The 24,781-nt window shown below is 38.8% G+C and overlaps 1 protein-coding gene across 17 annotated transcripts in view; it reads right to left on the bottom strand.

Moving 5' to 3' along the window:
• kcnma1a (potassium large conductance calcium-activated channel, subfamily M, alpha member 1a) overlaps positions 1-24,781 on the bottom strand; it is a 181,175-nt gene that overhangs the window by 28,283 nt on the left and 128,111 nt on the right. For 3 of the 17 annotated variants that reach the window (XM_084736184.1, XM_084736190.1, XM_084736185.1), the window contains exons 17-21: positions 24,090-24,101; positions 20,562-20,648; positions 20,403-20,479; positions 6,283-6,642; positions 3,855-3,948 (exon numbers count right to left, since the gene is read on the bottom strand). In XM_084736184.1, coding sequence (XP_084592310.1) covers positions 3,855-3,948; positions 6,283-6,642; positions 20,403-20,479; positions 20,562-20,648; positions 24,090-24,101 — 630 coding nt within the window. Of the gene's footprint in view, positions 1-3,854; positions 3,949-6,282; positions 6,643-8,367; positions 8,449-8,832; positions 8,866-14,155; positions 14,330-20,402; positions 20,480-20,561; positions 20,649-24,089; positions 24,102-24,781 lie in introns of all 17 variants that reach the window. The other 14 variants (XM_084736195.1, XM_084736199.1, XM_084736196.1 and 11 more) reach the window with 7 other exon arrangements.

The following is a 24,781-nucleotide window of genomic DNA, read 5'->3' as shown; positions in this document are numbered from 1 at the left end:
ATAGGTAAGCTAGGATGCAAACTGTGATTAAATGTCACCCTCAAAAATACAGATTTTAATTTTTTCTAGATTTAATTAAAAAGAATATATTAGTTTAATAAGTAACAAGAGTACATAAGGCATACATAACGTTTTCACTTTAGATACGGTAGCTGGAAAAACGCACAGTTAACTTTCAACAAGTGTATAGTTAGTTGCAAAAACTGCCTAATAAAGTATATATTAATATATATTAATATATAATAACATATATATTAATATATATTAATGTTAATAGAGCAACAAAAAAAGGTTAGCAAAGATTTAACAATGATGAAATACATAAGTTAGTTAAACACAACAAATGTGTAATGCATTATGAACAGTGATAGGAATTTTATTCAAATTCTAAAGTAGTCTATAAACTGTTAGAAAGTTTCTTACAAGGGCTTATAAATATCTTATAATTTTATGCTGCATTCATGTGATCTTCAAATGGTCCCATTTCCCGAGTCGGGAAGTCATTATTCCAACTTCAGTGTGCTAATAATCTGAGTACACCGACTTTAATTTTTAAATAAATTCCTAAAATATTTGCTTTCAACTTTTAATTTGAAAATGTATCCTTATTTTTATTTATTTTATTTTAGGGTTTTCCCTGCCAAAATTATGCTTACTAAATTTCTAAACTGAATAAATGTTCACTGCATTGGCTTGCAAAGCAAATATTTTCCCAGAGTGAGATACAATATTTTATCAGATGCATTTTTATATAGGACAAATATTTCCCTTACAGCATGTCTCACTCCAGTGTCTCCCTCCTCATCCCCCCTCCCTCAGTATATATTTCAAACAGAGTTGAGTTATTCCAGTGCATCACTCTGCAGTCACAGGCTGGGGATGGGCGTGCTCCCCCAATCCCTCTCTGCCAGACTACGAAGGCAGCCTCTCGCTTTGAAAATTTTCCCCATCATGCAAACTGACAAAGGCATGCTTTTCAAAAGCCCACAGCCAATCTGTTGATCATTATTTATTTACAAAGGCCTTCAGGCTGCAAGTCCTGTAAAAACCATACTTGATACGTATGCTTGCGCTCTCGCTAGCTCTCTACTGTGTTTTCCCCCTCCTTGCTTGTAGAATAAAGTATCCCTAAGGCTACCTCAAACAATCACTTTTCATTGTGCATAAAATCCACCTTGTAAAGCACAACTGTTTAATATATATGGTGTTATATGTTGACGGGGGCAGCTGTGAAGGGGGGCTGTGGACTGTGATGGGTAATTTGATGTTTCGCTGAGGGCTAAGACTTGGAAAAAAAAAAAAACCTACACCTATAACAGAGGACCTGTCATCCCAGTACCCAAGAGCCAGCAGAATACAGAAGCACCCCTAAAGCAGAGAAAACTTTGACATCGCTTTGAAGCGTTTTCAAAACTGAGTAAATAACTCGCAAGAATTATTATCACTGCGAGATCAAAGCAAAGATGCATATATTACATGGCAAACAGGGACCATCTCCTAAGCAAAAAAGGAAGAGAAGAAAAGGTTTTGTGCTTTAAGTTAGGCAAACTAAACAGCCTTTTAAACAAGCAGTTAGCTGGAAATGTGCCAATGTCTGGTTGTTTTTGTAGCAGTTTTTCTCCCTCTGAGCGAGGGCATCTAAAATGATGCTCTGTTGCAAACTAGACTGAAGGGTATGACTCTGTGTTGGGCTAATGATTCGGCAAGTGTGAAGGCTTATTAAGTGCCTGGTTTCTAGAGAACTGAGGGGGAGGCCGACAAGTATTCTGGACAGAATCACACAGGCATGCCAGTGCAGTAGGAGGAATGCTGCCTAAGGGAAGCTAGCAGGACCAACATACAAAGAACTCTACTAGACTGTAAGGACAGTGCTATAATAAAAAAAAAAAAACAATATAGTGCAATATTATAACATATTTTGAATTTAGATATTACTCCTATGTGCATAAATTAAAGGTAGAATCAGTAGGATTTGTCTGAGCTGTTTGTAAATGCACCAGAAGGATAGACGATTGTTGTCTCTCATTCCAAGGCATCACATACTGACATTTTGGGTTGGAAAAGTGGCCTGAGCACAGCAAACTAATGAGAAAATAAGGAAAAACAAGCAGATGGCAGGGTCTCTGCAGATACATCCACTACCACACAGTAGTGGTAAGTGATGACTGCTTATATGAGTCTGATCCTATTGTTTTTTTTAAAGAAATCTAGAATATTATGCATTTAAAACTCAATTTATTGGATTACATAAAATCCTGCCTGTAAAACTAGAGCCCGACCAATATTGCACTCACTGTGCAATACATACATCATTGTTATTAAACTGTTATATATGGTTGTAGCTTGATGCACGCTTGTACATAATTTGACATCTATTCTTGTATTTCTATTCATCCTATATTTTCAATACATTGCAGTTTTAGTTTTATATATGCTGTTATATATTGTACATAAGACAAATAAAACCTTTAAACACTTTTTATTGCATATATTTTTATTGTTGTTATTGTTATGATTTTTCCTATATATTGTAGTAGAATGTGTATATGTGTATATATACATACCTCCTGTTTTCTATAATTATAATTCTCTATGGTTATATTTATTCTCTATTCTTGAACTGGAGGCACTTGTAACATCAACATACAGGTGGTCCAACATGCGCCATTTTTTTTTTTTTTTTTTTTTAACAGAAAATTTTATGTGTGTTTGATCCTTTGTTTTTGATTCAGGTCTAAACTGCATTTTACAAATTGACTGTAAATTATCCTGGTGTGTTTTGTGTGTTTATGTATATATTCTATATTTAAGAATGGGCCACAATTAAACAAAGACAATTTGCATGACGTTCTGTTAAAAATATCAGACAACACTTACACAGATACAGATATAGACTGACAAGTATATTTGTTTAACTTTAATTTAAATGCCATACAGAAAACATGATTTGCAGTGCAGCTTCACTGCATAAATACTAACAGTGATGCGTGTGTTTGACAGAAACACACAGCTCTCTCTTTAGATTTCCCTATTGTTCAGTCATAAAGTTGACGGCTATAACACGTACACTCATTAAGGGCAGGCCAGCGTCGCTATGAGTCTTCCTGTCCTGTTAGATCTTCCCCACCATGCCTTTATGTTGCCGTCCCAATCCGCACAGCTCGGCCTCCCTGAATTTTCCACGCTGTCGTGTTGCTAACCCCGCCTCGCAGCCGGAGATGCGCAAAAACCTACCCCCTTTTATCTTTCAAAATCAATTAACAGCAATTTAATTCCACAGGACAGGATAAAAGGAAGGTAATATTTGAATTCATATTTGATTGTGATGATACATCTCACATATGGCCTTAAGTACCAGAAACAGTACTCACAGGGGTTCCCACAATAGAGAAGTAGCCTGAGGGCAAAGTAACCATGCAGGTCCCTCTGATTGGTTGCCGGTGTCATTAGTGCCAGCATTGTTTAAGGAGCACATGTGGACCAGACCGGAGGAGGTGACAGCTGGGACTTTAAAGCCAGAGGAGTTCTCAAACGGCTCCTCGCAGCCGCTTTTCATGACAGAAATATTATTTCAGCTCTGTCATTAACAGCTGACAGCATGCCATCCTAAACAGCCAGAGCCTAACAGGGCACTTCTCCTCTCGCTTTCTCTCACAGACTTTCTTACCTCCTTCTTCTGCCACCCCTAATTTGCCCCCTCCCATCCATCCAAAACTCCCACCATCTCACCATCAGCAGCATCCGCCTCTGAAGTATCTCTCACACACATCCTTCCATCCCCTCTTCCCTGTATCTGACTTCCTCTCACTCCTCGTTTGAAGGCTGGAAGGGGGAATAAAATCAGCGTCTCTTACCTCATCATTTTGGGCGAGCAGTTGGGTGAGTTTCGCATCCCTCCGTTGCGCTGCTTTTTTTTGGGCGAGAGAGTTGATGGATGCTCGTCTTCGACTGCAAACACATGCACAGAATGTCAGAATAGAGACAGATGGTTGGGAATGTGTGCTGGACCTGACATGAATATAAAAAAAAAATAGCCAACAATCAATCAGTCATTGCAAACAAAAAAAAATGAACAGAAGAAAAAGGAAAATTAATAATTCAGTGTCAAATTGAGAAAATATAGAGAAAGCATTAGTAACGGATGGTAAATCTGAGAAAGGCAGGAGAAAACCACGGAGAAAAGAGCAATTTATGACCTGAAAATGTTACGGAAGGCTGACATCCCAAAACCTCCATATTTTGGCTCTTCTAAGTGCACTCTTACAGGGCCTTGAGTAATACACTACAGCATCTGCTCCCTCTGAATTGTGCAGGTGGTTGGACCTCTAGCAGTCTGCATCAGAGTGACCATGCTTACCTACACCATTAATTGCCATGTGATGGTTCAGACTGTCATTGTCAGTGGGGGCGGGCAAAAGCAATGACAATGAGATAAATAAGTGTTATGGAGATGGATCTTGAGTTTACATTTTTAACAAAACTATCTAAACCCCACCCCATCATTGCAGTACTATCTACAACAGCTCTTCTACAGGTCTACCTTCATGCCAAGAGAACACCCAACACACATCATGAAGGACAGGCCACTCTAGGTTTGGACTTAGTGGACTGTGAAAAGTGAAAGCAGAAAAAGGTCAGGACTAGTTTTGAAAGTTTAAATGAAAACTAAATGATCTAAAGATTAGGTGAATTTATTTAACAGTACACTTATAAGCCATAACAAGCTGCACTTCCTGTAAAATTAGACAAAAACTTGAAATATTATTTTTTTAATAAGGCAGTATTAGACCCTTATTAGACTTTAGTAGAGGGGAATTAGGGAGACATTACAACAGAACTGTACTGTAAACTAAAGTGAAATCATACATCTGCTGCTTGAGACACGGCATCTTTGGCTGCTGTGGCTGCAGATTTACAATAAATCTGTGCAGCCACCCATTGATAAATGTTCCTCTACCTCTTGTGATTTCACTTTACTTTGTAGTAGTTTACAGTGCAGTTCTACTATAATGCATCCCTAATTACTCTTTAATCTATAATAAGTAATAAGTCTAATAAGGGTCTAAAACTGTCTTATGAAGAAAATTTCTAGTTTTTCATCTAATTTAATACAAAGTAGGGCTTGTTACATATTATTAGTGTACTGAAAAACAAAGTGTGACCAATTATTATATCATCCATTTTTGTGTTTGACACTTTGGTGTTAAGAAATTGCAGGACGCTGAGCTGTAGCCATGTTTTTCTAAGATTAATTTTAAGTTCAGCTTCCTGTCAACTATGCTTTTCTGTGTTGAGGAATATGTAAAAAAGAAAAAAAACGCTCTTTTTTTTTCAAACTTTTGCTTGAGTCCCAGTCAGACAGGGAGGACGACAAAGAGCAGCCAGAGTGAGGCCAGGCCCGGTCGTCTGAAGATTTCAGTCGAGCTAACAGTAGTCTGATCTACACTACTGTCTGCGAGTTTCAAGCGCTTTCAGACAGGCACCCAGATACTCTTATCCACTCTGCACTCTCCCAGCGCAAATGCCAAGTGCACCGTCACTTCAAACCCGTATTAGTCCTTTGGTTAGAAATCAATAACACAGCATGATATTAGTGCAAATCAATGTGCACGCCGCCTGCAAGCCGTGACTATTCCAAGCATGTGGAAATTCATTATTGTCGGAGCGCCCATCCCAGGCTGTCACCTAATTCTGCTAATAAAAGATAAGAAATATGACTTTGCCTTCTAATAAAATGTCATTCTCTGACATTTCCTTTATGCAATTGGGCATTCGGAATAGCTAATATCACAAGCACTTTCCACTTTACAAATAATTCTCGCTCTAATGTACTTTGAAAATACCACGAGGAAATATGCATTCCTCTCCATATTGTTTGACAGACTCCTTCTGATTTAAACTTAATTTGTTACCAGTAAAAGCAGTTCTCACTTACACCCACAACAATAAAATTAAATGCTTTCCAGCCACTTGGCAATAAAAGTTTTCCCAGTAAATTATTATAAACTTAAATTTCTATTTCAGCTCCCAAAGGTCAGTATCCTCAGAGCTCACAACTCTGAAAATAAATACTGGTACGCAACTCTTTTGTCTCTAAATTCAAAGTACCCCGATGTAGACAGTAGCAGCCACTGCACTAGCAGGCAAATCCGTGCAAAGCAGCAGGAGCAACAACAGCAGCAGCTCCAGCAGAGTGAACCGTCATGCAGCAAACAAGACAAAATGAAGGGACGGGACAGGCGGGGTTACTGGCTGATGCATCCCGCTAAGGGGGCAACCTACAGTGCCTACTGTGACTGAGCAGCATGGCATTACTGGGGTGGTAGCGGTATTTCACCGGCAGACTGCGGGCCCGGTTCAGCCGACTCTCAGCCAGGGATCTGGCCGCCACATCTCCTGGACCTGAGATACTGAGGCGCAGTTTCGAGGGGTTGGCCCCAGCAGGCCCCAGCCCCACGGGGAGCAGGCTTCCTTTGCGGTTATTAACAAGGGGGATGTTGAGTGAGCCCGGGTTGACCAGGGGGTCCTGGTTGGGGTGCAGGGTGTTGGGAAGGAACGCATTTGAGGTGATGGAGGTGGAGGAGGTGCAGCCGGTGGTTTTAACTGATCGGTTTTGAAAAGACGGTCTAATGTCATCCATTACTGTCAAACAATGGAGAATAAAAAGTGTGAGAAAGCCTGAATTGATGCTCTTTAATGAGTTAGTTTTTGAATTATAATGTTAAAATGTAGAAAATAATTTTTAGCTATATTGGTTTAAATATAAATTATATTTGAAATTATATTTGTTTTATTAGAAATTTGAGGAGAAAGAGAAAATTCATCATGCCAATAGGTAAATAAGAAAGAGATTCACTAATGTGAAATAAATATGTATATGTAATCTAAGGATCAAACACTTGCTTCTGTAAAAAATATAGCAATTTTCTTTAGTTCAGTTTTGAAGTAATTTCGGAAAGCCAAACATCCATCCTGTAAATGCAGGAAATCATTTATCATTTCGCTAAAACTGGTGTCGAAACTCAACATCTCCTATCTTCTTGGCACACGCTGCAGCTGAGTCGTTCACACTGCGACATTTACTTTGCATTTGTGACAAACATGAATTAATAAGAAGCCTCTCAATTTTATTTCTCAGATGTGCTCCACATTCTGGTAGAACAAAGCAGAAACACGGCTTGGCTAAAGCCAGTCATATCCAATCAGATATTGTGTCAGTTCAAGCATGATGTGCAGCACACTACTTTCATTTTTAACAAATATAAAAGTACAACTAATAATTTATAATATTGCTAATTCAAAAACTTTTATCATTAAACATTTAAGGGATCCATTTTGGATTGTGTGTAGAAATGTGGTTTAATTCCAGACAAAAAAAAAAAACGCAGTCATTTTGTTCTGTGACTGAACATTTACATGCTGGTTTTTGCTGTCACTTTGACAGCATGTCCAGTGACAACCTGCTGTGTCTAATATGAGAATAAATACTCTACACACATACACCTGATGTTCACTCACACATACACACACACACACACACACATACATGCACACACACACATAACCTGGCTGCACAGTCCTGTGTGTTTATATGCATTGGACGGGTTGTAAAGTTGAATGGGAGAGGAGGAACCCTTTTCCTCTCTTGGGTGGAAGGGTGGTTGGTTGGTTGTTTGGAGGAGAGAGCATGCTTGGGTGGCCCCGGGCGATAAACAGACGTTTATCCCGGCCGTCAGCTGCCTCCTTGATTTACGGGGCGCCACCGATAGCTCCTGGATTCATCTGGCCCTTGTCAAACACGTGCAGCGTTAGAGAGCGCTCACCCGCCCTGGCAGGTCCACTGTGCATCCTGAACAACCCAGACGGCAACTGTCCCTTCCTGAAATGCTAATCACATGACGGTACTGTCCTGCATGCAAGCCGTATCAGATCTCCGTGACCCAACGTAAACTGGATGATGAGGCAGAGGAATAACAACCAAAAAGGTTTACTTTTGAATGTGAGCTAAGCTGGCTTTGCCTTTACGGTGTTTGCTGCATGAGCAAGCTTTGTTCTTCATCTGCATTGCAACTGAATGAAAAAGCTTTTTTTATGCCATGCATTGTTGTTTTTGCTACTGTTAAATATAAGAATAAAACTATATATGAATATTATGAATGCTGCAATTCCTTGTAGTTCTGCTGAGAGGCAGCCAAAGAGGAAACAAAAAATGGCTTCAATATCAGGATCCTTAACAAGAACAAATACATTAAATAAAAATATACATATAAAGTGTTAAAGGTCACAATAGCATTTCAAAACTAAAATTTATTCTTAACCATTAGAGTAAAAAGTAATGCATTTAACAATTATTTACCAGAGATTTACCTAAATTGCAATCAGCTTTGAATCGAACGCCAGCCTCTTTTTGACTTCCACTGTTCCCTGGTGTTGTAGCGCCATCTGCTGCTACATGCAGCACAATACAAAAAGAATATTTCATGGAACTACATGTTATTATCAAACACAAAATAATTTATTTTCAGTTGTTATTAATATCAGGGACTAATCACTCTAATTTCCTATCAAATTATTTAATGCTAGTAAATTAGAATAAACAGTCTGTCAGAGTTAAACATTGAATTTAACACTGGTTAAACTGTGAGTTTACTTTGTCTCTGTATAAGACACAAGACAACATCAGTATATTCTAAAGGAATAATGGACAACAAAGCAAATACTAAAGCAAAGCATCAGTACTTATTATGTTACATGAGATAATATAGTGAGGGGTCTACAGTCTAAACACAGAGCTGGAGCAGAATGGAGAAGGACAGAGAGAAACACACTTACGTGATCTGACATATCCATTATACTTATATTTGGCTGAGGAGAATGCAAAGACAAGTGGCAGGTCACACAGAGGGAGAAAGGATGTAATGAATCAGGCACATTAGGAAATAGAGACATCAACATAAGAGCAATGGATGGGAATGAAATCAAACTGTGATGAAGTGCTAAAATTGAAGGGCATGAGGGCATAAACCAAAAATAAAAGGTATAAATAATTAAAATCATGGGGGAAAAAAATCTGATGATTAAAGTATGGCATGATGGCACAAAAACGGTAGACAGGTGAATGAAATGAACTGTCCATTCTCAGCCATGCTTTCAGAAAAGTGTACTACACCTGTAATGAGATGTAATGACACTCTAATGGCTGATTTTATGAAAATTTTCAAAGCTAAATTTGAAATTACACAGTTTCAGTTGTCGATTGAACAATGTGATGTTTCTTATCAATGTTTTGGCTTTTTACACTTGGATTTAAATGTGATGAACACTGTGAGGTCTGTAGACAGAACATAGAAAGCCACCATGGGACACAAAGGCAACAACTACATACATGAGTGCATGTAGGCGTCCAAAACACAGACAGCAGACACTTGCTACCCAAAACAGCCGCGCTAACTGAGCACAAATATAAAGACACTTGTTCTATGCATGCAGTCCAAATGGAAATTTCCAATTTCAAACACGGGTTCAATGGTACACTCTTAAAGCTCTTGGATTGCTCTATAAAAAGGGTTGACCACCTATGCCAGTATTATTAAAGGAGCTATATGGAACAATGCAAAAATGAGTACTGCAGTCCAAATAGCGAGTTGGAGCCATGTTTCCCATTGCCCCCTCTTCCCCAAACTCGAGGAAGCTCAGGCAGGAACGCTGCAGGAGGGCAAGACGAGCCCAACATTGTAATGTGACGATAACAAGCGACGACGAGTCCTCCACTGTAAGTTGATCAGCTGTTTATAACTGTCAGTCGTCTGTCATTGTAAAGCTAAGCCTGTTACCCTGAAGTCAAATCCCACTGATCCCAAAATACACACTCAGGAGTGAGAGTAACGTGACTACCTGTCTTACTGCCTGCCAGACTCCATTAGCATATTGCTCAATTTAACCATTATGAACATCTGAGCCTTCTAAAAGTTTATTAATGATTTATTACGACTCATAAACGGACACTAACTCGTTTGGCAAACGTTATGCATTAATTTGAACTCTAATAAACGTCAAACAGACAAACAAAAATAATCATTCTAACCCGGAATGAAATTTTCAAAGGAGGACACCACAGCTGCAGCGCTGTTGTTTCAACTTAAGATGTTTCCTTAATTTCTAATGACATATCATAGTCATGTTACGAGTTATTGCAGTAAAAGTATAATAGATTTCTCCTTTGATTATCTGGGAATTACAGTTTATGACCTTGACTGAGGAGGATCTGCAGACTGGTACCGATTGAAGTGCAGCTACAGTGGGCACTTGAGCTGAGCTCTGAGCTGCTGACACTCCCCACTCTTTCCTAGAGTCTCTTCCAGCAGTAAAGGTCACAGTGAGGGCCCAGGGCTGGCCTATGACACAGATCCTCAAACAGGGACCCACAGTGGCCCTGGCATCTGTCTCTAGCAATCTGCCTGCATCGCAGAGGCAGCAGACTAACTGGCTAGCATCTGGGGCGTAGCGAGGCAGCGTAGGACAGAGGGTGGGTGGTGGGGGGCACCAAGCCTGCCTGGTGGACAGGAGCTGTCAGGGCAAGTTTGGTGATGGACCAGCAGGGCTGGGAAAATGAAAATGCAAACATAATTTCCGTGTCAGGATAGATAAGGTCCCCAGCAATGAGATGCAGATGCACACACATGCACGGACACAGAAGAGATAAAAGTGCATGTTGTTACACACACAAAGATCCGCACAGGCACGCACACACACAGCCCAGAAGGCCGTAGACTCGCCGAAAGCATCTCCTGAGACCTGGGTCCCCAACTCTTGTTCATTGTCCGGCTTTATCAGCCTCTCCATTATATAAAAGTTGTCACGTCTTTCACTTTTCTCACAGGAGGAAGCCGTGATGATGGTCAGGTCACAAAGACAGACCATATGAAACTAATACACACTAAGCAGCTGAACTACTCTGAATAACCTCAGATGTAAAATTTTAAAACAGGGCTTCTGAAAGTGCAGAGGCCAGCATGTGGACCAAATGGCTGAATGTGACTGAATTTCCCTATTGTTGACATCATAGTCATGGCAATGCTAACTGTGGAGAGAGTGAGTTGTTGCTGCTTAACTCCCACATTAACTGCACTGGAGAATTTGCTAACAGCTCATAAATCACTTTTCAAATCAATTTTTCCCACTTGGCCTTAAAGTATTTTGACTGTCATGACTACGATGAACTTGACTGTAGGTCACTTTAAAGTTATAAGCAGTTTGATTAAATGTTTTTCTGTTATTGCCGATCCTTCCAGACCTCCGACCTTGAATAAAAATCTGATGCAGACCTTTGTGTAATATGTTTAAGAACTCCTGTTTTAAAACTTAAATTGTTGAAGACAAAAATCATGCATGCACAACCACATAAGGGTGAACTATATTTTTGCATGCTATATAATTTGTGCTTTGAACTATATTTTTAACTGCTCACAACTCATAGAAACTGCTCCCCTTTGCTCTCTTCTGTCCAGTTTTCCACCTCTTTTTCTGCAAAAGTTTCCACCTCTAACTTAAGTTTGTGTCTCATCTTATTTTCACTCTAATATTTATCAGCCGACTAAACTACAGAATCTCTCTATATATGATATCTAGTGACAGAAGACTGCATTCATTTAGTTCACATATTAATTTCTCTGTACACAAGGGTTGATGCATCTCAACAAAAATTATTAAACCCCCTGAATGAGTGCATACTAAAAATGGCTACACTGTTGAGAAAACCTTTTAAATGGTGACATAAACATCAACCGCCATGTTAGTTTATGAACTTTAATCATACAATAAAAAAATCTCATGATTTCAAGGTAACTTTTCACTAAATCTTTGCATTTTAAGTCAAGCTCAAACTAGTTTTGAAACAAACTACAAAAAAGTTTTGCTGACCTACAATCTTTTGTTGAGATAATTTAATTTTCTTCTTTAAATAACTTGAATCTTTGCATTTTTGAAACCCCCAATTCTGTATTTCAAAAATTGTTCATGGTGAGCTGTGAACCCAGAGCTGAGCTGTGTTTTTTGTTTCTAAAACTTTTTTGGGATTCACTTAAGGACTTAAAAGTTTTAATTTGATTCAAAACCAAAGAAAAAAAAAAAAAGACAGAAGAAGACAGTTGCCTTGAAATTATGATTTTTCTCCACTTTTTACAGTTAAATATTATATCATTAAAGTTAAAATAAAACTCCACAGACATTTCTGTTTATGTCACCATTAAAGACGTGTCTGTGTCTATATTTGTGTGGTCTGAATGTGACTTGCATCTGAACACAGGGTGCATTACAGTAAATGAACAAGTGCTATCCAAGGAATCAATTATCCAAGTGCTCGGCCTAGAAAAATCTGGTTCAAATGTACAAGAGCATGAAGTCATCATGGATAAAGATGTCTTATCCTCTCAGTCTGGTGGAAAAAAGACGGGAAATGGGGAGAGGAAATCCAACAATCCCTGACTGACAAAGCCCAATGCACTCCTCCACTAAACTCACTTTGGTCAGACAAAGTCGGAGTTAAAAAGGGAAAGAAATCTAAGACAGAGGAGGCTTTCCTGAAATCCTACGGGGGGTTGAGGGAGAAGTGAGATCAGTAACCATGTAATGGCCAGTAATTGGTACCAAGGGATATCAGCGCAGGCCGAAACTACAAGAGGCCAAGCCAAACTCATCATGGCATGTTTGACACTAATCTAGGCTGAGTCGGCAGACGGTGGGAGAATGTTGAGAAGGAAATCAGATCTGTATGTCTGAACCCAATGCTTTGATAGCTAGTCCTACTGCTGCCATGTCTAATTGACAGACAATTTAGTATTTCCCATCCACTCGAAAGGAAAATTGAAAGTAAGGGGATCTTCCAGGAGCGCTCGCCCTCCTACCTTTTCTTTTCTTCTCTCTTTTTCCCTTATCTATTATCTTGTCCTCTTCCCTGCTATACAAAACCTTTGTGTTTTTCTTCTTCCCCCTAATCCTCCTCTCTTCTCCTAGTGTATGTGTCCTAGACCATTAAAGACTGCAGGAGAGATACACTACTTAAGATGATTGTGATCAGAGGTGGATTTTATACAATAAAATGTACAATTTGAGACTTCTTGCCCAGAAAAAGGGCTAACTGTGGGCAAACTTGCATGTGTTCTTTGTTAATAATTGCCTAAAAGAGTGAAAGGGCACTTCAGTTGCTTGAGATATTAATAGATACTTTCCTGAGCTCGTGTCACCAATAAAAACATGTTTTAATATCTGTGCACTGCTCCTCATTTATCAGGCTTGGCAAGGCTGTTAGAAATCTTCAAAACACCATTTCAGATGTGATTTTCTCTCATCTTTGGCATTAAAGTGAAACTGAAAACTCTGCACAGTTACTCAGTAAGGTTAAGTCGAAGGTAAAATAAAGAAAGTGAAACAAAGGCAAAGCGTACAAACTGAAAACAGTGTTAACTCAGAGGTGTGTAAGGGCCTTTAAAGTAAAGGTATAAGACATCATTTAACAAACATTGTTATACATTGCATCATAAAACCTTGAGAATAAAATAATGGGTTCCATTTCTTTTGTGTACATCTTACCTTTGACAGTTCAAAACATCAAATCCAATAGTGACATTATCACACAACTGCATGACTGATGCAGCATGCGGTAGCCACATGTCTAACACCTACAGTACTGTACAGTACAGCAGCACCACAGAGCCACATCACCACTTACCCACCACACAGAGTACACATTTATGAAATAAAAGTAAATGGAAATGAAAAAAACTGATGAAAATTCAACTATAAATAAAAGGAAACAAGTTTAAGAGATAGATAGATAGATAGATAGATAGATAGATAGATAGATAGATAGATAGATAGATAGATAGATAGATAGATAGATAGATAGATAGATAGATAGATAGATAGATAGATAGATAGATAGCAAAATGTATAGCTGAGAAAAATGTTTAGAAACAAAAATAAATAACTAAATTCACATAAGCCACAACTATACAAACTATGGAGTCACATTAAACAGATCACACCACATGGACAACATTACGGACACACACATACACGTACGGTACCTCTGCATGGTACAATACACGGAGCACACACCACAGACAAAGAACAGCATGTGTTGGGCGGTGTAACTTACAGGCACGTAAAGTGGTTGCGCAATCATGAACAGAGACAGAGGAAAGTGGGTAGGCCCTCTGAAGGGTGTCCATGTTACTATGTACACTGCCTGACATGCAAGAGCAGTCTTGCTCTGAACGGCCGCAATCAAAACAACATGCCAGTTTCATTCGTTTGTAGACGGACATCTTGGCTACAGTCATGTTTTGGGATGAGAGGAGAGGAAAAGCAGCAGGTTAATGGCAAAAGGAGAAATATTCATCCAGGGGGAAGTCGGAAGGTAACTTCATCAGAAAGTGCAAGCCTTAGACACCTGCTTCCACAGACTTGAGCCCCAGATTTTGATAAACACACTCGAAAACGCAGAGATTTATTCTAAAAATCCATTTACTTTTACCTCAACAGGTCATCCAATTAATTTCTTTTTTAAATTTCTTGTCTGAGAAAGCATAAGTAAGATTTGGACTTGGTATAACTATATTAATAATAGCATTTAATAATATAATAAACATATGCCAGCGCATTATATTACTCGAGAGGTCAAGCTGTGTGCTAAGGCTGTAACAGGTCAAAAGGCAAAACTATAACAATGGGAAAGAGGGGTGAGGAGAAAGGGAGTGGGAGGGAGGCATTCGGGGAAGAGAGGCATGAGCAATGTCTTCAGCAGCAAACCTCATACAATGTTTCATACATTTGTACATCCTCTATCCATTTGGCTAAAGGAGTGGATCACGTACCTGTATCCCATCATGCAGCTGTAGCGGCTCTGTCCATGGCATCACACTATTCTACTAGTCTAGACTTGCCAATTCATGCTACTGTATATTTAAGTCTGCAGTTTCACTGCTCCACTCCCCCAAAGGCAGCTTCACTCTAATGTACGCAGATATGATGTGTGCGAACAAAGGATGTACATGTTTATTTGTTTTCTGAGATTCTGTGTCAATTTAGGAAAAAATATTGTTCTTCATGAATATCTGAATTTATAGATAATAAATAGCACCATTGTTCTATACTCTGGAATTTTAACAATACAGCTTTACATGGTCTGGTACGACCAAGAGCTTATGGCGGCTAACATCAGCCAGTGTTAGAAAACCTCAAATTACCAGTTGATTATACCTTTCTCTTCTTCCTCAAGGTTTTTATGAAGTAAAAGTATACTGACTGGGTCATTCTACCTTTTTTTTATTGTCTCCATACAGTAAAAGTTTTATTCATTCAAGTTCATCCAACTTCCAGTATTATTTTCAGAGCACTTGACATGATGAGTTGAATGAATGCACAGGATGTACAGAGTTCAATCAAAGTTTCTGAAGAGAGATATTAGCAGACATCCCAGCAGAAACTGTATGAGGATTAAAACTCTCCTCTTCAATTTGTTATTGTTCATCAGTGTGACTGATATTCAAATTAATATCTTAAGTTTATTGAATCATTACAAAATTACCTCAACTTGTCTTTTCAACTTAAAAGCTTAAGGAAGCCCAGACACTAACTTTTTTTAAATTACAACACAGAATTTGTTTTTTACACTGTCGTTGAGTGTCTGTCTTATGGTATTCATTCTTATTTGACAAAACTAAGGGTAAAAGGCATTTCACCATTACATTTAAGCATTTGATTTAAACTTTAAAAATAAACTTTAGCTCAATGACTGCACAACTCAATGACATTTGTTACTGATTGTCCATTAGTGGGCCATCAATGGTGGTGTCATCAATGTCATAATGAGAACTGATTTTCTATTCAGTTATTGTTCTTGTAAAAAAAACAAAACAAATGTATCTATTTGCAGACTCTTGTTCAGGTAAGATGTGGATGTGAAAGTAGTATTACACAACAAAAAAACTCATTAACTAGGCCTGCTAGTCAGCCTGCAGCCAAAATACTGTAAGCGGCCACTTTCTGTCTATATGGTGTGTGTGTGTGTGTGTGTGTGTGTGTGTGTGTGTGTGTGTGTGTGTGTGTGTGTGTGTGTGTGTGAGTGTGTGTGTGTGCTTGTGGCTGTGTGTGTGAAGCTCTGAACCCCGAGGGAAGTGGGCGTGAAAGTCCCCAGAGTAGCACATCTAGATTGCTGCGACTCTGAGCAGAAACAGTCCCTGGTCCCCATTCCCTCATTGCCAAGGTGCAAACAGACAGCAGACTAATACTGTCTGGCACCTTTACAGAGACACTTTCAGCATCTTTGACTTTGAGTCACATCGGAAAACCAGATCTCGAACGAATGAAGTAATATGTTTCAGCTTCTGGCCAAGAAAAGAATGGGAAACGCGGATCATAACCCATGGGGTGTAGGCATCAGGGACTGTTGTATCCTGCGGCATGCACGCGTGCCTTATGAGCATGTAATAAGCATGCAGAAAGTGCCGTTTTGGTCTCAGCAACAAGGGGAGGTACAGAGATAACTGTTCAGAGTGTTGAAACAGTTTGGGGGGGCATGGCAGACAAGTGCAGTGAGGCTATCACTTCATGCTGATACTTCTTGACTTCAGAGTTTTGCTTGAGCATTCGGACCACAGTATATGTATGTTACGATGTAGATTATCGACACATGGAAGGGGAGTAATGGAAAACACAAGACACACACGCACACTGACAATGTCTTTGACTTCTGACTTCACAAATACCCAGATTCTGGCCTAGAATTATAGAAGGTGTCCATTTCAGGGCATTCCTGATTGAAGATTCAACATGACGGCTGCCCTGATAAACTGTCTGTATGGTTTTGATCAGTCACCATCTCCTGTGATCCACCGAGGCACAACATACTCAAACAGAAGCTATCAGGGCGCTATGTTGAATATGAAGGATGTCCCAAAGAAAGCACCACTCTGATATTATCCCCCTAAAACGTCCTTATTCAGCAAGCGTGCAAGGACAAATGAAGCTTAAGAGTTGAACCTTTTTAAGGAAAAACAAGAAACAAAACAACAAAACTTACTGCAGCAGAGGGATAAAGTAGTGCCTCACCAAACCCCGACTACAAAAACATTAAAGACTTCAAAATGATAGATTCGGATTGTAATTAAGAGAAACACACCAATTTGGTCCTTGCATTTTTGCTGAACAGGTCTCAGGGGATTTGAGTTTCCTCTACAGACATCACCATTTAAAATGTTGTAGTATTGGACATGACTCTGGCACGGCACCGCCATCTAGTGGCAATCTAATGCTATGACACTTAATACTGTGTGTTTCTAGTGGACTTTCAATCCAGTGCAGCGACTGAGGGGGGGAGGGGGGGGCCTAGCAACTGTCCAGATTTGAAATGCACAAGACGTGGTGTGGTGACATTTCAATTCTGATGGTCTCTGAAACCTCAGCCCGAGCAGGACGAGGACCCAGAGTTTAGAAAAGGGGGCTGAGATCACAGAGAAGCGGGGCAAAGGGGAGGGAGACCAGATTGTTTTGATTGTGTTTTGGCAACCTTGCTCGTTAGGATTTTACAGGACTTCCCACAAGGACGTTTTCCACACACAAAACTTCCTTTGACAGAAAGCAGATCAATTTAAATCTCAGTGGTTCTTGTTAATTTTCCTTCCCTCGTGTTAGCTCTTCTAAATCTATGATTACTGTAGGACATGTCAGATTTTTATTACGCTCCCTCTGAACTTTCTTGGAGCGTGACGCCATGAGGAGGTTAATCATGGGTAATGACATAAGACTTGCAGTAGACTGGCTTCCAAATGCCAAACAGGAGAGTTTTGGTTTGATGATCAAATAGTGGAGGAAAAACTGCAGAGCTCATCGGCCACATCCGATTAAGTCGCACTCTGTTTAATCGTCGTTTCCAGCTAGTGAGAGTATCAGCTGACTGGGCCGATGACGCTGGTGTGATTTCTGCTGTTTTGGTTTTGGTCTGGTCTGAGCACGGTGTAGAAATGAGAGGCGAGGAGAGGGATGCAGAAGCTACACTGGTACATGCAACATAGATACAGTATACTATTTGCTGAAGAGGATAAAAAGAAACACTTGCACTGCACTCTGGGTAATAGTACACCCATTTTCTTTTTACTCACAATAAATCACTACCAGTGAGTAGTTAAAATAAAGTGGCGTTTTCCAATGGCAGCAGGGAAGGAAATACATCAAAAGTGTGTCACTGGTCATAAAGAAACATGGGAAAAAACAACAGAAGAGAACAAAACATGATAGAACAGAACATACTATATAGACACAGACTTCCATTGCAGTAATGGAACTGTCATCTTTCTAAATGCAACTCTCTTGTCGGCAAACAGCTGTGATATGATAAAACATAACGCCGTGTCCATCAGCGGCGTCTGAGACATGAAGATATTAAGAAAGCAAAGAGAAGTAAACAGTTTATCTAAATGAAAGCGGAGTGTGAAAGGTCTGTTGATTCTATCGAGCTGCGAGAGGAAAAACATGTCTGAATAATTGAAATGACACAGACAAAAGGAGGAAATGGCGGGGATCTATTTTAAAACCAGTCTCTGTCTGTATCAAGCTGCTTGCTTTAATTGTCTGTGACCTTTTGTGGAAATACGGGATATTCACCTGAATTATTTATCTGGTGGCTAACATGTCCTGACAGGTGACTACTGAACATAGGTCAGGTTATATTCATGTGCTGCTCCTGTCTTGATGGTAATGTTATGTCTGCATGAAAAAAGGGAAGAAACTATCCATCTGACAGGGGCATTTTGGCATTGTGGAAAGTCTTAAATTTAACAGTTAACAGCACATTATGTCCATGACCATTCATATCATGTGTGGGTGACCTTAAAACCCATGAAAAGAGAGCTCAATACTCTCAAGTACTCTCATAAAGTGCAAATACATGTAAAAAAAAAAGAATAATACAATAAAGCCAGTCATATACACTGGTATTCAAAATTTATAATGAAAATCTCTTTGCCTCATGCAGATAACTATAATGATTCAAACCTCTGTATTCTGGTTTGTACTGCTTATATATAATTGTAGCTTCTGCTGCAGGTGTGGGACAAGGAGTGGCTGTATATGCATTATTATAATGTTTTTTTTAAGGCTTCCAAATATCATTATAATCAATATATCTTTTCTTTCTGGTCTGTGCAGCTGTCAGCTTAATACAATTTCAATCCTATCTACTGTGTCATCTGCATACAAAATACAGCCACTCACTGATAAATAGTTTTCTCGTTTATTGTGGGAAAAAAACTAAATATGAACACATTTCAGCTCTAAACCATCATCAGTGTCAACAGAACAGCACAAAATATAAACAGGTGAGGTTCAAACACCAATCAGCATGAAAGGAAACATATGTGAAATAACTGAAACAGCCTCTCTTAATAAAGATGGAGTGATCACAGAAAAATTAGAAAAAAATGATAAATATCTTCTACATATTTTATGTATAGATATATGTTATATTGTAAATAAGCTGGAAGGTACAGTCCAGATTAATAATGAATGAATGTATAAAACTGTCAAACAACATTTTTATATTGTATTATTTTTGTGATAATTATTTATCCTTATCCATTTGTTCATTGATTAATCTGGAACATAAAGCTCTTTTTTATAGTTTTATGTAGGACTGGCCTGATAAATAACGTCTTGATATTTTTAGGCTTCACCACAATATACAATAGATCTCAATACACACATTTTCTGTGACATAATATACTGTAAATTCTCAAATAGTGCACTGCTGTTTCTGCTGTTCTATGCTACACTGATGATGGTGTTTTTTTGCCCATAATAAACAAGAAAACTATTTTTCAGTTAGTGCCAGTATTTTGTATGGTTTTTTTTATATATATATATGTGCTATGACCGTGCTCCCAATATATTAATCCAGATTTGGAGTTGTGTGTGCTGCTACTTTTAGTCTCTTTAATTTTTACTCCTGTAAATTCCATTTGCTGCTTTACATTTTCAGTTTGCACAGATAAAGTAGTGATTAAATGCTTAAACTAAAAGAAAAAACAGATTTAAAGATGACAATATCTACATTTTGATTTAGAAAAAAAAACAAATCAGATATTGACTGATGATCGCACCATAATGGATGTTATGGAAGTTCAAATGGTACCCATAATAAACACACTCATAATGGTGTGACATATTTACCTTTAAAAACACAGTGCCACAGTACAGAAGAATAATGACACAATGAGAGGTATACGATTAGTGTACAAACTAGTAAAATCTTAAGTATAATGAGACAGACAGACCCACAGGGAGGATTTGGAGTGAGAGGAAGGGAAAGAGGGGCGTCGATGGGGCAAAATAAAGGCGCAGCTACTCACGTCGTTTGCAGCCACACTTCTTGATCCGCTTAGGGTCTGTGATGTCATCGTGACAAGCTTTGCAGTAGAAAAATGCTCTAAAAGTGACACAGTGAAAATGTTCAGCACATAAAATAACCATAATCAGTGATGAGTCGTTCATCAGGAAAGCCGGATTACCTCTTAACTTCTTTGGCGTCACTGGCGATAAAGAATCCCAGTGTTCCCTCCTGCATCTTGACATGGTTGCCCGGGTTGATGAGGATGCTGGGTAGTCAGAGGAACAGACACACGATTCTCATTAATCTCTGGACAAGACTGAGCTCATGCACACAACATGCTAATCAAGAGGAATGGTACACACTTGTTGAAGCCGTTAATCGGACCTGCAGTGCACTTATCTGGACTGTTTTGTTTTTTTTTGTTGTTTTTTTTTTTGTATCAACGCATCATCCCTGCTCAAGTTCTGAGAGCCTGGTTTGCTCTGTTGACTTAAAAAAAAAAAACTCTGATTTTGGGCAATTTCCTGATGTGATACTCACATGAATGGACAGAATGTAAAACAGCATGATCGCACACTGAATTTTAATTCTTTTCTTTATATAATGGTATTGAGAGAGGGGGACAGAGAGGTACGAGTAAAGGGACGAGGGCAGAAAGAATTAAAATTATGGCCATGGAGTGGTTTTAGTGTCAGCATTCAGATACAATCATCTAGTCAAAACACATGTCATGATGGCCACTGAGACATGGCTGTAGTACAGAGAATGCACAGTAAGTGTCAGTTATCTTGGTTAGTATTTGACAGTGGGATGCAAGGGAATGAACAGCTCGTTTTCTCACTGAAACTAAACCGATTCTGCTTAGCGACTCTACTGTAGTCAGCAGCAGAGATTCCTGAAAGTACTGCAGGTGGGCCATGAGATTAAAAATAAAGTTTATTATAATTTTCAATTTTGGTGATCCAAACTAATAAAACAAAGCCATGGGATTCAAATTATGTGTTACTCTTCATTCATTTGATCTATTTACAATCCTCACATTAACACCAGAATGAATCTTATCTTATTAGTGGCAGGGAATCATATTTATATGATTTATTGTTGGTGGCGCAAGAGTTAAAATGGAAACACATGCACCGTCACAAATTGTTATATATATATATATGGATAGATTAGCAATTTCTATCACACTGCCATATGCTAACGCTCACGTAGAATTGCTCTCTTCATGAAACAAGAAATATGTAGGGAAATACTGGGTCTTAATTTCATGAGTTGATCAGAGTTGTGATTAAAGGTGTGGGTGAGTCCCAAACAGTTTTCAGATTTCAAATTGGGCTGTGGCATTCTTAAGTTTGGTATGGCTGGTCTATAGTATTATTGTAGGAAATAAAATAGTGGATTAAGTCCCCTAAAATCATTAGCAGCTCTGCCCGGCTGCATTATAGTGTGAAAATAATGATAACGCATGTCCTGCAACATCAATATTAACTTATTTTTTTTTTAATTACTATTATATTCATTATATTTATAATCAAAGACACAACTATCTAAAATTAACTAACTAAAAAAAATGTATTACAGACAGCTAAGCAACAGCTACACTAAAGATAAATGTCAAGTCATAACATTTTTTTAAAGTATAACTTTAAGCGACTGGCTGTATCATTCCCCATTAATTAGACTGAGACAAAGAGTAGACACCACACACACATACTGTACGCTCACACACACGCACACACACACACACACACACACACCCTGGTCATTAATGGTCACCTGTGGGCAACAATCATCAATGATGTGAGTGTGAACTAAGAAATCAAAACACTGAACCCACAAACCTTTAAAGGGTCACACTCCTTCAAAATAAGAGCCCAGATGAAAGATGATTAAGTTTGGAGTCAAGTTTTGTCAATTTGTGACAATAATATTTATTATATGGCTCATAAAACTACAGCCAGTGTTGGGGCAACGTCTGTCTCACCAACCTGATGTATGTATGTATTTAAATAACTATTTGGTGACATTTTAGTAGCTAATTTTAAGAGTATGTTATCTGTGTAGACTCAGACGTGAAATAGTACATCTAATAAAATGTCTATCTTGCTTCATCTTTCCTCTGGGCTCTGGAAAAAGCTACATTGGAGAAAATAAACAAAAATATTAAGGGAGCAATTGAATCCATAAACATATCAGGCTGTGATCAAATTGCACCAGTCATGCAGATCAGATTTTTCTTTCCATGTTTTTCTGTGCAAGAAAAAGTAAAATAGCACCTAACATTCACTCAGATTGAATGGCCCCCAGAGAAGTAAACAGGCATTACTGCCTGGCATGCTCTTTAGTGAAAAATAAATGAAAGAAAACAGATCAAATCAAGACAGTTCCACAAACATTGCTGCCCAAATCTGAGATTTTACAGGTGCATCTATCCAAGACATTTCTCTTCAGTCGGGTGCAAACTGGTGAATAGAAGCTTAGAAAGCATCAAAACCTCATATTGTGAGCAACAAGGCAGGCATCAAACACCTGAAGTGAGAGTGTCATATAGCATGCAGAAACCAAACAGCATGAAGAGGACAAGAGTCAAACAGAAAGGCATAGCCACTGCAGTACAGGTATAGGGACAGGTACGTAGATGCAGACGGTTGCAGTAACTTCTGTGCAGTTGGATTGTTTCTCAAACACCAAACTGACAGGAAGTGACCTCACTTAGGAACATCTACTCGAGAGACGCACGAGCATGACTGTACATGGTGGTCGAGACGCACAGAAATGCGCACATTCGCACACAAACCCTCGCTCTCAGCGTAATCGCACACATACGCAGACGTACATACATGCACAGATGGATACACATTTAGCACTGAGAACATGAGAGGGTGATGGAATGCAAAAGTGAAATGTGGGGCACTTGTGAACATTGTAGCCTATATGGTTATTAAATTTCAGTTTGGATAAACTTAACGCTATCCAAATTCAACAGCTCCATGCCTTTCCTATAGTTCGTGAAACGATGAAGGAAAAACAAAGATTGGTGAGGAGTGAGGTGCTGCTGGTGTAGTAAAACCATGAAGAAAAAGACATGCTGTTATATCAGCCACTGCCTACAGCAATGGCATATAATCAGTCGATTTATTTCAAGATTAAATCCAAACTGTAGAATCAAGAGATTATCAGTGCTTATCAACACCACATCTGAGGTCTTAGATATGTGTATACAAACTCCCCACTGAGTCAAAGACCCATGAAGTACAGCTCTGGCAATGATTTAAAAAACACCATGAGTGGGATAATCAGCTTGGCAAAGCTCACATACAGTAGGAGAACAACTGAGCAACACTGAAAAAGAACTGAAAGTGAGAGAAATCAACTAAGCAAAGGACTGATAGAGGACAAAACGGAAAAGATCAAATAAGAGGTAGATATGGAGAGGGTGAGCGTTTGGCCTTGGTACACCGACAACAGCAAAGACAAAGAAACAGCACTTCTACAAACATGTCCAATTTATCTATCCTCTCTCTGCCTGCAAAGAAGTTAGTGCATTAAGCACAAGGGACACCATAAAAAAAAAGAGTTAGAAAAAGAGGCCTGTGAGATAGAGTTTGGAAAAATATCCTTGGGGGAAACTCCCAAAGTCAGAAGCTTTAAAGTGGTGGAGATTGGGTGGAACTTTGGAAGTAAGATAAGGTAGAGGGCATACCGCTTTCGGCTTCTGCAAACAACAAGAAAAAATCTCAAATCAAACAGTTATCATGAACATAAAAGAAGAGGAGAATATTGTTACTAATGTTTCTCTGCCTATCGAGTAGGTACGCCTTATACGACAGCATGTGGCGCAGCTCTGCACAGACACACAATTCAGTTATTTCATGCTTGTCCGACGGTGACGTCCTTGCACCTAAAAATGACTGTTTACCAAAAAAAATCTGCTTGACTTTAATGGTGGTTATTGTTTAACAAGGCAATGATTGAATCAAATGGCATTTAAAATTATGACTAGAAAGAGCTGAATTATGCCTGTGTGTGTCTTCATCAAAGTTATTATAAAAAAGTAATAAAGCATTGCCAATAAAGTATTTTCAGTAACTTAACTAGTTTGGAAAAAATAAAACCACAGGCATGAATTAACACACTGGAAAAAAAATTTAAGTGGGATCAAATATTTACACAAGAAATTTTCTCACGATGGAAGAATTAAATTAAGTTCGGTTTTAGCATGTTTCAGTCTCTTATTTGTCATGCAGCCTTGTCAATACATAAAAACATTTGACACAGGTGAACGGGGAAGGGTGGGTGGGATTTGGCAATTTGAGATTACTGAAAAATAGCACTTCATGTTGTTCCTGGTGATACGACTGACACTGATGTAGAGTTTGCTGTTATCATACAGAC

This window comes from Lutjanus erythropterus, chromosome 14 (assembly GCF_056507025.1).
Source record: "Lutjanus erythropterus isolate fLutEry1 chromosome 14, fLutEry1.hap2, whole genome shotgun sequence".
NCBI classification, from domain to species: Eukaryota; Metazoa; Chordata; class Actinopteri; order Lutjaniformes; family Lutjanidae; genus Lutjanus; species Lutjanus erythropterus.
This window is presented reverse-complemented; position numbering and strand designations above follow the sequence as displayed.